The 14,203-nt window shown below is 39.6% G+C and overlaps 3 protein-coding genes across 3 annotated transcripts; 1 reads left to right on the plus strand and 2 right to left on the minus strand.

Annotated features, from left to right (window-relative positions):
• Positions 1-757: 757 nt before the first annotated feature.
• On the minus strand, positions 758-3,270 carry LOC140951870 (E3 ubiquitin-protein ligase TRIM45-like). The gene has a single exon (XM_073401237.1). It carries the CDS (start codon positions 3,214-3,216, stop codon positions 1,039-1,041), a length of 2,178 nt encoding a protein of 725 aa, XP_073257338.1. The 5' UTR covers positions 3,217-3,270; the 3' UTR covers positions 758-1,038.
• A 1,245-nt stretch (positions 3,271-4,515) lies between these two features.
• On the minus strand, positions 4,516-7,662 carry LOC140952727 (E3 ubiquitin-protein ligase TRIM45-like). Its single transcript, XM_073402167.1, has one exon. It carries the CDS (start codon positions 7,570-7,572, stop codon positions 5,419-5,421), a length of 2,154 nt encoding a protein of 717 aa, XP_073258268.1. The 5' UTR covers positions 7,573-7,662; the 3' UTR covers positions 4,516-5,418.
• A 507-nt stretch (positions 7,663-8,169) lies between these two features.
• On the plus strand, positions 8,170-13,682 carry LOC140953028 (pyruvate dehydrogenase protein X component-like). Its single transcript, XM_073402504.1, has 5 exons — positions 8,170-8,349; positions 10,149-10,433; positions 10,860-11,183; positions 11,909-12,309; positions 13,162-13,682. The coding sequence occupies exons 1-5, from the start codon at positions 8,193-8,195 to the stop codon at positions 13,462-13,464; spliced, it is 1,470 nt and encodes a 489-aa protein (XP_073258605.1). The 5' UTR covers positions 8,170-8,192; the 3' UTR covers positions 13,465-13,682.
• The last annotated feature ends 521 nt before the right edge of the window (positions 13,683-14,203 follow it).

The following is a 14,203-nucleotide window of genomic DNA, read 5'->3' on the forward strand; positions in this document are numbered from 1 at the left end:
GGCATGCGAAACGCCAACACAACGTGTTAGATTTACATGTAAAGCGCTGGAAACATGAGCAATTGCTAGTATTCCCGCGGAGAATCGGATTTGTTCCTCTCGATTAAAAACAGGAGTTCAAGTTTGTGTCATTGTCGTCGAAATGTAAGAGGTTGATGGAGCGAATTTTTTAAATAATGGGAAGGAAAAAATTAAGGTTAAATTTGCACGTTGGGGAGACAAAGATAACATTGTCGATGAGTCCTGATTATGCATTGTGAACCTCAAGGACACATTTTATACAAGCCAGAGGGCGCCACCGACAGACAGAACAGGATGTAAATAAACAAAACTTTACCGATTGTTTATGGTTTTGTCTTCATTGTGGTCTTTTCGACTTCTTCGGCAAATGGATAAATGATAATTTTTATTTATAACATATAAAGTGCATAAAAGAAAGGAAAACACTCGAATGCATTTGCCAAAATTTGCCGCTTGTGATGTCATCAGCTTTGACATCGTCTACCTCGCACAAAAACCTTGAAGCTTTATATTAAAGCACTATATGTTATTTTTGGAACTTTTTTAAGCATACCTTTAACGCTTTTATTTCACTTCACTGAAGTAAATCGGTGTGAAAAAGAAAATGCAAGTGATAACTCAAGTGGTACCGTTGCAAACAGAAGTGTAAGACGCGGGGCCTACGGCTAGACAAGAGAGACTAGAAGGTCAGCCATTTGCATATGTGTAACAAAGGCAGCACGAAAAGAAGCGGCCGTCTGTTTAGCACAGAAGATTTATTCATGTTTATTTGCAGAAAAAGGTTTATTCCGACATGACTGTTCCTACTTTTCAGTAAAAAGAGTATTCCACGTTAGAAAGTTGGTTTTTATAAAAACACACACACACACTTCTAGATTGTAAAAAACAGGTTTTACATGTACCCCATTTTATGATTATATTTATAGTTACGTGTCGAGAAGCACAAGAAGTTCCTCATTACCTTCAAATGGAATTGATCAACGTCTAAATTTAAAAATAACTTCAGTGTTTCCTTTATTATTGTAAAATGTATATTTTTTTCGCGTTACCATCGGATACTAAAATCCTCCCATCTGGAGTTGCAGCTATCCCGACGGGGCACTGTAGGTTAGTGGCAGTTTTTCCAGCGAATGAACCTTCCATTGTAAACTGTACAATTCTTTTATTGTTATAGTCACAAACAAGAATGTTGTGGTGATTGCCACGTTTCTCAACACACAAAGCCATAGGCCAGTTCAACTGTCCATCACCTTTGCCTTGTGCTCCAATCTTACGGAAACATTTTCCTGAACTGTCGAATATTTTTAAGCAGTGGTTCCGAGCGTCAGAAACGATGAACGTGTTTTCTTGAAATGCACATCCAATGGGACACTTCAGAGTTCCCAGACCAAAACTGAACACTTGTTTACCTTCTTTAGTAAAAACCTGTATTTCTGGTTTGTTGATGTCGGCTACAACAACGCGTTCTTGACCATCCAAACAAACATCCACTGGATACTGAAACTCGCCCACTCCTTTCCCTTCCTTTCCAAAAACTTTCACTCCCTCTCCCGTGTGTACGTTGAACTGTTGAATGCGGTGATTAGACTGCTCTGCAACTAGAATTTGGCTGTCGTTAATAAATGTTATGCCAGATGGAATGTTAAGTTGCCCAATATTCGTTCCTTTACAGCCAAATTTTCGCAGATAATTTCCTCCTTTATCGAATAACAGAATACAATGACCATCACAGTCAGCTACTGCAATCAGCCCTTTGCTGTTCACAGCGATGCCACTTGGACTCTGAACGGTTTCTCCTTTCAAATCCAACTCTCCCACAACTTTAAGTCGTCGTTCCTTCACCTGAATATGTCCAGTGAAAATATTCTTAGGACTGTGATTACCGGCATTTACAGTTACTTGAAAGTGGTAACTGCCAGGCGCCTTAGGGGTGAACGTGACCAGGGAATATGCATCTCCTTTTCTGCAAGTCACCAAACTTTCAACTTTTTCAGCTGGTTCTATGCCAACGTCGAGGCAAAATTTCATTTGTGCTTGACTTATCACAACTGGAGAAACGATCCGTAATTCTGCTTGCACACCAGCTTGGAATTCATGTTCCATTCCTTCTACAACAGGTTCACTGGTTGCTATAACGCCGAGAGTCAAATTCTCTGGTTCAAAAGTGCAAATAAACTTGGCAAATGAAGAAACTGAAAGTGCTGCAACTGGAGTCTCTTTTAGGTCTTTAAATCGCTTGTTCAAAGATTTATTGTTTTGTAAAATATCAGCACCGGAGCTTCTTTGAATAAGATTTTCGGCGAAATCAATTGCTTGGTCGATCTGCTTCGCCAGAGACTGCACTTCTTTCATCAAAGAGTTTATTTTCTCTGTTCTCGATACACGTGTGTTCTCGAGAGCTGTAATAATTTCCTGTTCGCGTTCTCGAACCTTCAAGATGATATTCTCCGCTGTTCGTGAAACTTCCTGTTTAGCGCTGGAAATGTTAGTTTCCAGGGTAAGAATTGTTTTCTCAAATTCACATATTACATTATTGCAAAATTTTTCCTTTTCTTTCATCAGCTCCGTTCCTGCCATGATTTTAGCTTTCTCGTGATCAGCTGCTTTATCAAGTGGATCAATAGCATGATTCCTGTGATCCGTGACCACGCAAACCTGACAAACACAAGTTTGACAATCTAGGCAAAAAAACCGTGTTACTTCTCGCTCGTGGTACTGCTGAGAGCAAAACGACTGCCGTTTCAATAAAGCTTCGTAGTCTTCAGCTTGAAAATGCTTGATCGGTCTGACTTTGTGGCCTTCAAAAGCCACATTTCTAAGTAGTTCATGTGCATTCACGCAGTCAGGGCACAAGAATTTTCCGCAACCAAAACAGAAACTCGTCTCAGCACTTTTTTTCTTGCAGCTGCCGCAACTGATCTCACTTCCATCGCGGCTTTTTAGTACAGCGAGAAGTCCTAACAGACTATTCTGCAGAAAACCGGTCGGTAATTGATCGAAGCTTTCAGGGGCGCCAACTTGTGCTTGGCACTCGGGGCAGCGAAACTGCCCTTGTCGCTGAGTTTTCAGAGCGTGTCCCTTCAAACATTCGCAGCAAAATGTGTGGAGACAGGCGATTGTCTTGGGTTCGGTGAAGGTATCCAAACAAATCGAGCATGTAACGTGTTCTTTAAGGTTTTTTAAAAGAGATTCCATTGTAAATTTTCACCGTATAGGGCAAAATGACTGACGTGCTTTAGTAAAACACAATCAAATGTTATTTTTGATTTCCGAGAAACTTGAATAAGTATAATTTGCATTCGTGCTTATTTAGTAGCCAACCAGAGGGGCGTTAGATTAACCCTCTGACCTCGGATCATTATGTTTGTTTTTCACATCAAATATTATTGTCGTTCTACGCTTATAAAATGTGACAGAGTTAATTTTGGTGTTTTAAATATTTTTTTTAACAGTATTGAATTTCTGTTTGTTAAAAATCGTAAAGTAAATTAAGTTTCAGTTTTATTTCTGTCGGATATTGCATTTAAAGCGATCTACAAATAGCATATTCCTTTCTTGTAAGGAAAGTCTTTTCACACGCAGCGAGGGAATTGCAACAAGTTTAAGCTTTTCCCGTGGGGACCGTGGGGTGGCATTGTTTCTGCAGCTCTCGCAAAGGCTAACAACATCATCGAATACTGTATTTAGGTACTTATTCGGCGTAGATATAGGGCTAATAACTCTAAGCAATAATTTTGTGTTGTTCAATCGACTTTCAAATCTGTTCGCCAGACGACCTGAAATGACACCTCTCCTCCTCGCAAAAATCGGCCCCACTGAAAGGGGAATGGGACACGCAAAGCTTTCTGGGAGTTCCGTCCGCCATTTTGTCTTTTTGCTGGACAGTCGAGGCGGCCTCCCTTTCTTGATTGGGCGTTGTACTCACGGGCAGCCCAGTATTTATGCTGAGCAATCAAATCATTCACATTTAATGATTATAATGTAGGAGCCAATAGATAGTCATAGGCTACTGTATAATGGAATTGGAATCTGAAAAAAAAGAGAGTCGTTAGATTATTGTCTCTTGGAAACTAACGATCGTCGCGGGAAACAGACCACGTTTGATATATTAAAATTCTAACATGACTCCGAGGCTTTCTGGTCATTTGCTATATTTGGTTTTGTTTTCTTTGTGCTCAAGTCTCTTCTGGGAATTATGAGATAATGGAGTCGAGAAGAATTTGCAATTTTGACCCTAAAGCCTCGGAGTCATCTGGAATTTTAATACATCGAACGTGGGCTATTGTCTTGCCGCACTGGTTTGGTTGCCATGGTGATTTATCGTTTGTCTGGTTGACTTTATTCTGTCTGTCATTTATCTTGAATCCGGATTCTGATTTTTCTAGGAAAAACGCATCTCAGTTTTCATATTAGTGAATCTTTCTACGTAAAAGTTTCACCACACGCTAATTTGCACATGAACTTTATCAGAATTATTTTATTAGAACATACTAATCAATACTTCTGTTGGCATTGTTTGTTTTAGTGAACAGGGTATCCCATGCATAATGTACTTATGAATATCAGCAGCCATGGGGAGTGACCCCGGGGAACTCCCGCCATTTGCACAACGACGTTTACAAATCCCCCAACCCAAGAAAAGTAATTCTCCACACGAGTATAAAAAGTTACCATTGTCCCTCCCCCCGGATACATTAGTATGCTATTTTTGAGCGACAGTGGTGTCAAGTGAAGCCTCAAGTCACAAAGTGCAAAATTTCAAGGGACTTCAAAATTGTAATAACATTTTCAACTTGCTATGATAATACTCAGAATACTTCTTATAGAGTGGTGATCACTTAAGGGTATAAAAATATTAGCTAATATATTGCACTTGTAGTCTCCTGCAAGTGGTGAAGTTCAGCTAACTTTGTAAGTCATGGAATTGGAAGGACTGTGTCCTAGTTAAAGGCAAATGGAATTCATTTTGAATATTATCTAGAATGTGTTTTATTATTTGGCAACTGGTTAACATGGTTATAACCGGGTAAGAAAGGAACAAAGTACTGGCATATTACCTCTACAACAAAGAAAATACTTAAAAGCAACAGGGGCTCATTTCCTGTGTTTGTTTCGAAGATGAATTTTAAAGTTTGGCGTACATTTGTCGTAAAACAACGAACCGAACACTACTTATACATACCTATACTATGGATCTTAAACATGCATATCGCTCAACATTTCAAAGGTTATTTACATATTTGCGGTTTGCTAAATAAAACACAGTTTTTTCATGTATTTCTTTTATGATTATAGTCACGGATCATGCATGAAACAAAGAATCTCCTCTTCATTTCGTACTATTGGAAATCATTGATTGGTATGTCTAACTTTAAAAATCATTTAACGGTCATTTTTTTAACGAAGGATGTATATTTTTTTCGCGCTAGTATCGGATACTAAAATCCTTCCATCTGGAGTTGTAGCTATCCCAACGGGGCCTTGTAGTTTAGCGACAGTTTTACCAGTGAAAAAACCCTCCATTGTAAACTGTACTATTCTCTGATTGTTAAAGTCACAAACAAGTATGTTGTGTTGATTTCCACTTCTTATTATGCAAAAACCCCTGGGCCAATCCAGCTTTCCTTCACCTTTGCCTTGTGCTCCAATCTTACGGAGAAACTTCCCTGAACTGTTGAATATCTTGATGCATTGATTGTCAGAGTTAGTAACAATAAACGTGTTTTGGTGAGAAATACATTTTGTGGGAAAACTTGTTCGAAAACTTAACACTGGCTCGCCTTCTTTTGTGAAAACTTGTATTTTGCTGTTGACGCAGTCTGTCACAACAACGCGTCCATCACTATCCATAGAAACACTAATTGGATTCTCTCCTTCTCCAGCCTTTCCAAAAGCTTCCATTACTTCCCCTGTATGAACATTAAACTGCTGAATGCAGTGATTTATCTGATCTGCTACTAGAATCACGCTATCATTGATAAATGTTAAGCAGGATGGCGTACCAAGTTGCCCAATATCCGTTCCTCCAAATTTTCGTAGATAATTTCCTGCTTTATCGAATAAAAGAATACACTGACCATCACAGTCAGCTACTGCAATCAGCCCTTTGCTGTTCACAGCGATTCCACTTGGACTTTGAACGGTTTCTCCTTTCAAATCCAACTCTCCCACAACTTTAAGTCGTCGTTCCTTCACCTGAATATGTTCAGTGAAAATACTCTTAGGACTGTGATTGCCGACATTTACAGTTACTTGAAAGTGGTAATTGCCAGGCATCTTAGGTGTAAAAAGGACATGATAATTTCCATCTTCTTGTTCACAAGTCACCAAACTACCCACTTTTTTGACAGGTTCTATAGCAACGTCAACGATAAATTTCCCTTGTGCTTCCCTCGTCAGTTTCGGATAAACGATCAATTCTGCTTCCACACCCGCTTGGAAATCTTGTTTCAGTCCTTCTACAACTGGCTCAGTAGTTGCTATGAAACCTAGCGTCACTGGTTCGGAGGCGGAAAAGAACTTCACAAATGAAGAAACTGCGGGAAGAGTTGGAACCACGGTATTGTTAAGATTTACAAGATCGTCAAATCGTTTTTCCAACGACTTCTTGCTTTGCAAAATATCGGAGCTAGAGCTTCTTTGAACCAGATATTCGGCAAACTCGATTGCTTGGTTGATTTGCTTCGCCAACGACTGCACTTCTGTCTTTAAAGAGTTCAATTTCTCAGTTCTAGACACGCGTGTGTTCTCGAGAGCGGTAATAGCCTCTCTCTCTCGTTCTCGAACCTTCGTGATGATTTGCTCGGCTGTCTCGGAAACTTCGCGTTTAGCGGTAGAGATGTTGGTCTCCAGACTAAGAATTGTTTCCTCAAATTCCCGAATCACATTACTGCAAATGTTTCCCTTTCCTTTCATCAGCTCCGTTCCTGCCATGATTTTAGCTTTCTCGTGATCAGCTGCTTTATCAAGTGGATCAATAGCATGATTCCTGTGATCCGTGACCACGCAAACCTGACAAACACAAGTTTGACAATCTAGGCAAAAAAACCGTGTTACTTCTCGCTCGTGGTACTGCTGAGAGCAAAACGACTGCCGTTTCAATAAAGCTTCGTAGTCTTCAGCTTGAAAATGCTTGATCGCTCTTACCTTGTGGCCGTCAAAAGCCACATTTCTAAGTAGTTCATGTGCGTTTACACAGTCAGGGCACAAGAATTTTCCGCAATTGAAACAGAAACTTGTCTCAGCACTTTTTTTCCTGCAGCTACCGCAACTGATCTCACTTCCATCGCCACTTTGTTGTACAGCGAGAAGTCCTAACAGACTGTTCTGCAGAAAACCGGTCGGTAGTTGATCGAAGCGTCCAGGGACGCCAACTTGTGCTTGGCACTCGGGGCAGCGAAACTTTCCTTCTCGCTGAGTAGTCAGAGCGTGTCTCTTCAAACATTCGCAGCAAAATGTGTGGAGACAGGCGATTGTCTTGGGTTCGGTGAAGGTATCCAAACAAATCGAGCATGTAACGTGTTCTTTAAGGTTTTTCAAGAGAGATTCCATTATATACAGTGTATCTGCACCATATAGATTGCGGAATAACTGAAGCACTTTTGTAAAACACACCCAGATGTAAAAGCTTGAACCAGTGTTTTGATTGTTTCGTGCTTATTTTAGCAGCCAACCAGGGAGACATTAGATTAACATCTGTATTTTTTTCAACAGAAATTTGTCACATGTCAGGTCACGTGACTTGACTGCTTCTGGATACATTTAGCAGCTGGCGTGGTAGACATGGTTCTTTTTATTAACTGAGTTAAACAAAATGACTCAAAATGGCGTTAGGAGCTCCAAGTTATGGGCTAGTAGATTAAAAATTGAATCCACGAGGTGGCCAAATTCACAGACGTTTGTATGGTGGGCCATAGTATGGGGGCAGAAACTTGATTCTCACCATAAAAACGTCGGTAAAATTTCGCCGGCCAGTGGGACAGGATTTTTTTAACATTTATTCTTAACGAAGGGTGCGGACAGAGGTCCATTTGTGAATTACCCATGTACAACAAGCTCCCCTCCCCACTTGCCTGCTTTGAAGCTCCCTCGAAGCCTACTCCCCGTACTCCCCATGGGCCATAATATTCGATTTTTTCCCATAAGCCCATGTGGGCTGTGGTGGAAAGAACATGGCGTCCCGAGGATGGTCTGCGATGGTTAGAAGGCTGCAGACAACGCGATGTATTCGAGGAACATCGCCTTTGGGAGGTGGAAATTACTCTGCAGCAAAAGAAATAGGTAGCAAAGTTTACAGGAGGTCATTCATGACATCCCTTTTTCGTCATGGTAAGGCGATCACACATCTCAGAAAAGTCAGAAAACGACAAATATCGTAGGCTTCCAAAAATAACCGTAAAAACGTATGATGTGGGCTGTAAAATAAGGCTAAAATAAACCTCACTGTGATCGCTGTATTCTGGGGGAGGAAAAGACCACTGTCATTTTTTCAGCTGGTTGGGCTTGATCGATTCAGTATTAAAGGAGGAATCAAAAGCATAGACTTCCAAATCCACTGTTGCATAAGCGTGAGTGTTACTTGTTGTTCTTTGGGTAGAGGATGATCTTTGGTCATATGGCGATTTATTAGTGGGGTTACTTAGATTTAAATGTGATTTCCGCGATGCTCCTGTGTTGTCCAAAAATAGACTCCAATGGAGTTGGGGATGTGGGGGAGTGTTGGGCTATACTAGGCCTTTTTTGCTGGGGTATTGGCTTTAGAGTTTTAATTACGTCAGGGTATGGGCTTTTGCCTTTACACTACCAAAGACTAGGTTTGTGTCATGTCAATCAAACAAACTTGTCAAATGTAGATTATTGTGAGGGTGGTAGATAAGTGTATTTTTTGTTATCAACAGGGTAAGGGTAAGGGTTTGATGTCCAGAGTAGAATCGTGGGGGGGGGGGGGGTGGGGGGGTACTTTAGGAATTTCTTCTTGGGGATGTGCCGCTGGGAGCCTGGAACCCTTAACCTTTACCAGAGCTAGTTCAGCTGAATTTTGCTACCCTATACTTTCACAGCGGTCAAACAAGTGACATTTGCTAAAGTTAAGCGAAATACTTCAAAGTTAAGGTTGCTACTTTCACTATCGAAAGTTTAGGGTATTACCAACATCCTGTTAGTTTACTAAACTTTTTAAAAGCTTACTAAAAAAGTTCTAAGTGATTGAAAACCGATGCTGACGTTACTATCGGCGCCATTTTTAAACATGATTCTCTTTTAGCGCGAAGCGTTTTCAGCGAAAAAAGCTCAAAATTTTGAGAAAAATGGAAAGATAGTTATGTTGACTAACTGATTGATACATCTTTGCCCATTTTCCTCTAACTGGTAAATGAAATCCCAGCAATAAAAAACAAAAATGACGATTTAGACGTTTGACCGCGGTGGTCCCTATACTAGAGTAAACTCCCAAAATCCCCCTATCCTAGAGTAGCTGTGTACCTAGTCTAGATAAAATCTTCAACCAACTGATCAGTTTCCTGAAAAATGATACCCTATTCTAGAGCCAAACGCTCTGATTTATATACCCTATCCTAGAGTAAACTGCTTGAAAACCATACCCTTCACAGCGGCACATACCTATATAGCCCATATATGGCAGTACCTCCCCCCCCCGGAGCAGAATGGACCCACCAAAACTTGGGTTGAGAATGATTATCCACACCCGGGGAACTATTTCAGTGACAAATCAAACCTTTTATTTTACTACAAGATGAGACTTTGACTGTTTGTTCTAGCTGCAGCATCCTTTTCTCTCCTTTCATGTTTGCTCTTTGTCCATCCCTGGAAAAAGAAAACAAAAACAAGGAAGAGAACAAAAAAAATTGTATACCTTGTTTCTTAAATGGTGACAAATGTAGTTATTTCTTCTTTCATCTTGATGATTGGCTTTTGATGCCTCCATGCAAGGTTAAAGTTCTCATATTGGAATTTTCTGGATATGATCAAGGCAGAGAGGACTAGCAATCATTATAAATATGAAAGAATATTTGAATTGCCACCAGTTTTAAATGATAAGGTGTATTAGGTGATAACATTATTATATAACATACAAGTATTCATGAAACTTGTTATTTATGATTTTCAAGCTGTCCCCACAACACAAATCCTCATGCCAGCTCTATCACCCACAATGGAGGAAGGAACTATTGTTAAGTGGCTAAAAAAGGAAGGTGACAATGTCTCCCCAGGGGATGTACTTTGTGAGATTGAAACTGATAAGGCTACAATCTCCATGGATACTGAAGAGGAAGGAATTTTGGCAAAGATAATAGTCCCAGAGGGAAGCACAAATGTAAAGATAAATAAACTGATTGCACTGATGGTGGAGGATGGTGTGGACTATACACAGGTTGAAGTTCCAGTAGATACAGGTACACTGAGACCTTCAATTTACACCCTTTATTACAGAATTTATTTGTGCTTTACTCCCCTTATGAAAATTTTTGGAGCCTCTTAAGCCTCATGATTCAAACAAAGGAAAATGTTTTGAGTTAATGTTAGTTTAAAGTCTCTGACAGGAGACTGAAAGACTGACTTGGCTTATTGTCATAGTACTATTATTAATGATTAAGTAACTTATTGATGGAGAAAAAAAAATAACAGAATTGTTTCAGTGAGGCTGCCTTTAGTATAAACACTGAGTCTTGGATTGCACTGGTGACAATAACCCTATAGAGTTCTTAGAAAAGAGCGTCTATTGCAGTCAACCCTGACACTTGTAATTTTATTATGTTTTATGTGAAAAAGAAAGAAAATTGTTCTATCAAGCACTGATATTAACCATTCATTCTCTTAAGATGAGTCAGACAAAACAGAAGTTTCTTCAGATCAGAGCAGCAGTACTGGTCACAGTGACACCACTGTGCTAATATCACCAGCTGTTAGACTACTTCTTGAGACATACCAGCTGAATCCTGGACTCATTCCAGCCACTGGTCCTAAAGGAAGACTGCTCAAGGGTGATGTGTTGAGGTTTGTGGCTCAAGGTGGAAAGCCCTTCACAAAACCAGAAGAAGCTAAGATTCCCACACAAGCTGCCCCACCATCAGAAAATGTTCAGTCAGCTTTGTCTCAGCCAACAGCTCCACCCCAAAAAACTATAACTTCAACTCAGACAAGTGGTAGGTTCACTGTTTTCTCTTTAACACCGTTATTCTAACTGAAGAAGGGTGTGTCTATTTTTTAAATATGAAATAAACAGTCAGTCTATGGCCCATTTGTCTCTTTAAGATGCATTAGGGGTATAGAATGGTAAATTTAAGACTGCAAGACCCGGGTTTCAAAATTCGAGACTGAGACTTAAGAAAACGAGACTTGGAGACCTGTCAGAAATGCTTCCAAGATTTTAAGATTGGCCCAAAATTTTCTGAGGTCCACGAATTTCGAGGAGCCATTCTTTACCCCTTGCATTGATGGGCAATATGTGTCCCTTACAATGAGTCAAGACTAGCCACAGGTCTCTAGGGCCTTGGGTGACCATGACATTTTGGATCTTTGTTAATCTGATAAGAATCCTCGCTACATATATTGCACCTGCTCCATGCAGAACACACTTAGGAGGGAATACTGTGACTAAAGATTAAAGGAGGTGCATAGGTGGGCTTGGAAAAATATTAATATTTGAATTTTTGAGGGCCAGTGCAATAATTAGTTTTCTTTGAAGTTATATGAGCCTATTCCTTTCTTTAAGTTAATAGCTTATTGTCTATGAGTAAAATTGTAGGGGTTGGAGTTGATTTACATCTATGAATTTTCAATCCCTGGTTTTTAAGCCAGGGTGTTAATAATATTTTTCACTATTTTAAAACTCAGTAGATTAATAATATTATTGCATTCTGTTTTGCAGACACAACGCTTGTTTCACCAAAACCATCTGATGCAGTTGGCACAACAGAATACATTGACATACCTAACACAAGTATGAGGAGTACTATTGCTAAGAGACTTGCAGAATCTAAAGCTACTGTGTCACACACTTATGCTTCTACAAACTGTGTTATGAACAATCTTATTGAACTGAGAAAAGGTCTTGAGGTGAAGGTTTCTATAAATGATTTTGTTATCAAAGCAGCGGCCTTGGCTCTGAGGCAGGTTCCAGACATGAATGCCATCTGGGATGGGAAAGAGGCTCAGTTACTTAGTGATGTAGATATCTCTGTTGCTGTGGCAACAGACTCAGGGCTTATAACACCAATTGTTAAAACAGCGGATAATCTACAAGTTGCAGAGATTTCTTCTGTTCTCAAGGTAATAATTAGTAATAGAAGCATGTACATGATTTATTGTAATTTTAGCTCTATGATTCACGCAAGGTGTCTATAGAACTTTGCATCCCTTTTAACTGCTGTAAGTGCACTGTCTTTTAAATAGGAATCAATCACAAACGTAGAACGTTTTCTTGACTTTATAAAGCCATAAAATTCATCTGTTAACCCTTTGGGCCCTTTCACAGACCCAAATGACAGATTTCCCTATGCTTTGATATGGTTGTTGTCTGTTCTCTCTGCACCCGTGGTATATCCCTCTAAGTACACACGAGGGGGGGGGGGGGCGGGCGGCGACTGCAAAGGGTTATACACTTGAAATGTTTGTTTTTGCAATACCTGATTAGTGATATCAATCCTATCAGTACTCACAAGATGGAGATAGGCTGCAGCTGTTGGAGACCCTGTGGATCAACTTTTCCTTTTATCAACTTTTTAAAAAGGATTTTGTTTCCACCATTTATCATTTTCTACAGGCACTTTGTTCAGCAAGTTGTCAAGGGACATTTTAGTGAGAGGATGCAGTTTGTCTTGTCTGATTAAGCATTTTTCTTGCCCATACAGTGTGGACCAATGTAGACTCCGTGTTAGTAGGAGGCAATAGATAAAACCAAATTATACATGCTTTCAAGTTGTTTCCTAAACAGATTAAGTGTGAATGTTTGTTAGAATTCCATTTGCGCATCGTAAGGTTTTCTGTAGAAATTATTAATATTCCCTCCCTTCCCCTTTTGCCACCCTCTTTTGCCCATGTTTGCACTCTGTGCTTCCATACCGCAGGAAACATTATTTTGCTTTCAGGCTACAAATTAATAAGCCTCTATTTTTTTTCCAGGACCTGGCAAGCCGTGCCAGAGAAGGCAAGTTAAAATTGCACGAGTTCCAAGGTGGCTCCTTCACTATTTCCAACCTTGGAATGTTTGGTATCACTGAGTTTTCTGCAGTCATTAATCCACCACAGGCCTGCATTATGGCTGTGGGTGGTACCCATCCTGTGCTCACCGCAGAAGAGGAAATCCAAAGTGTGATGACAGTCACCTTGTCGTGTGATCGTAGGATGGTGGACGATGAATTAGCTGCCAGATGGCTAGAAAATTTCAAAAAGAACATAGAAAATCCGTCTCGACTACTTCTGTGAAAATTTCAATATATTTTCCTTTGGGATTGTAAATCAAGGACAAAGACTATGATAATAATGTGAACAGTTATTTGAAGGATTTTAAAAGTGAGGAGCAGTCAAAATCAGACACGATCAAATAAGACTGTTAAGCTCAGGTGTTAGGATAATAAAATATTATATTTCATTTTCTATGTTAAGAGTATTTTTCGGTCTCTATCTTATGTTATGACTAACTATAATTTTCATTTAAAGAAAGGTCTCATGTAAAATAACAGTATTACAAAATGAAAAAGATCACACCAGCACTGATTATAGAATGATAGTTACTAATAATCCTTTTATGAAATTCAAAATAAATGACAAAAGTGTCCTTAAACACTGTCAGTAGTTGAACAACCCTTATAAGGAGACATTGACAAAATTCTAAGAAACTATTAGAAAGACAACTTTCCAAGATGAATCATGCATTTTGTGATTAAGGATAAAAAAAAATACAAAACTTATTTGACCCCATCCCCTTAGGCATGCCACGTTGTTGAAAAGATCCTGCACCATGATTAAAGTCAAAGCACTTATTGGTTTTAAATTTTACCGAAGTTCGTAATGATTGCTTTTGTTGAGCAGTCACATCCATAAGACAACTGCGACTGACCTGAGTTGAGATTTTATGTATTAATCAACAAGGATGTGTCTCGCCAGCCTCTGAACAAGTTTTCCAGATCGGGATCAGGTGAGAAAATCAGGCAGAGAAACTGGA

The sequence above is a fragment of the Porites lutea genome, chromosome 11, assembly GCF_958299795.1.
Source record: "Porites lutea chromosome 11, jaPorLute2.1, whole genome shotgun sequence".
Lineage (NCBI taxonomy): Eukaryota > Metazoa > Cnidaria > Anthozoa > Scleractinia > Poritidae > Porites > Porites lutea.

What these genes read in the sequence shown, in the direction of transcription:
- LOC140951870 (XM_073401237.1), bottom strand. Translation starts at nt 3,216, where the DNA reads ATGGAATCTCTTTTAAAAAACCTTAAAGAACACGTTACATGCTCGATT.
- LOC140952727 (XM_073402167.1), bottom strand. Translation starts at nt 7,572, where the DNA reads ATGGAATCTCTCTTGAAAAACCTTAAAGAACACGTTACATGCTCGATT.
- LOC140953028 (XM_073402504.1), top strand. Translation starts at nt 8,193, where the DNA reads ATGGCGTCCCGAGGATGGTCTGCGATGGTTAGAAGGCTGCAGACAACG. An exon ending in TGAAGTTCCAGTAGATACAG is followed by an intron (nt 10,434 to 10,859) that starts GTACACTGAGAC and finishes CATTCTCTTAAG; the next exon opens with ATGAGTCAGACAAAACAGAA. An exon ending in AGATTTCTTCTGTTCTCAAG is followed by an intron (nt 12,310 to 13,161) that starts GTAATAATTAGT and finishes TTTTTTTTCCAG; the next exon opens with GACCTGGCAAGCCGTGCCAG.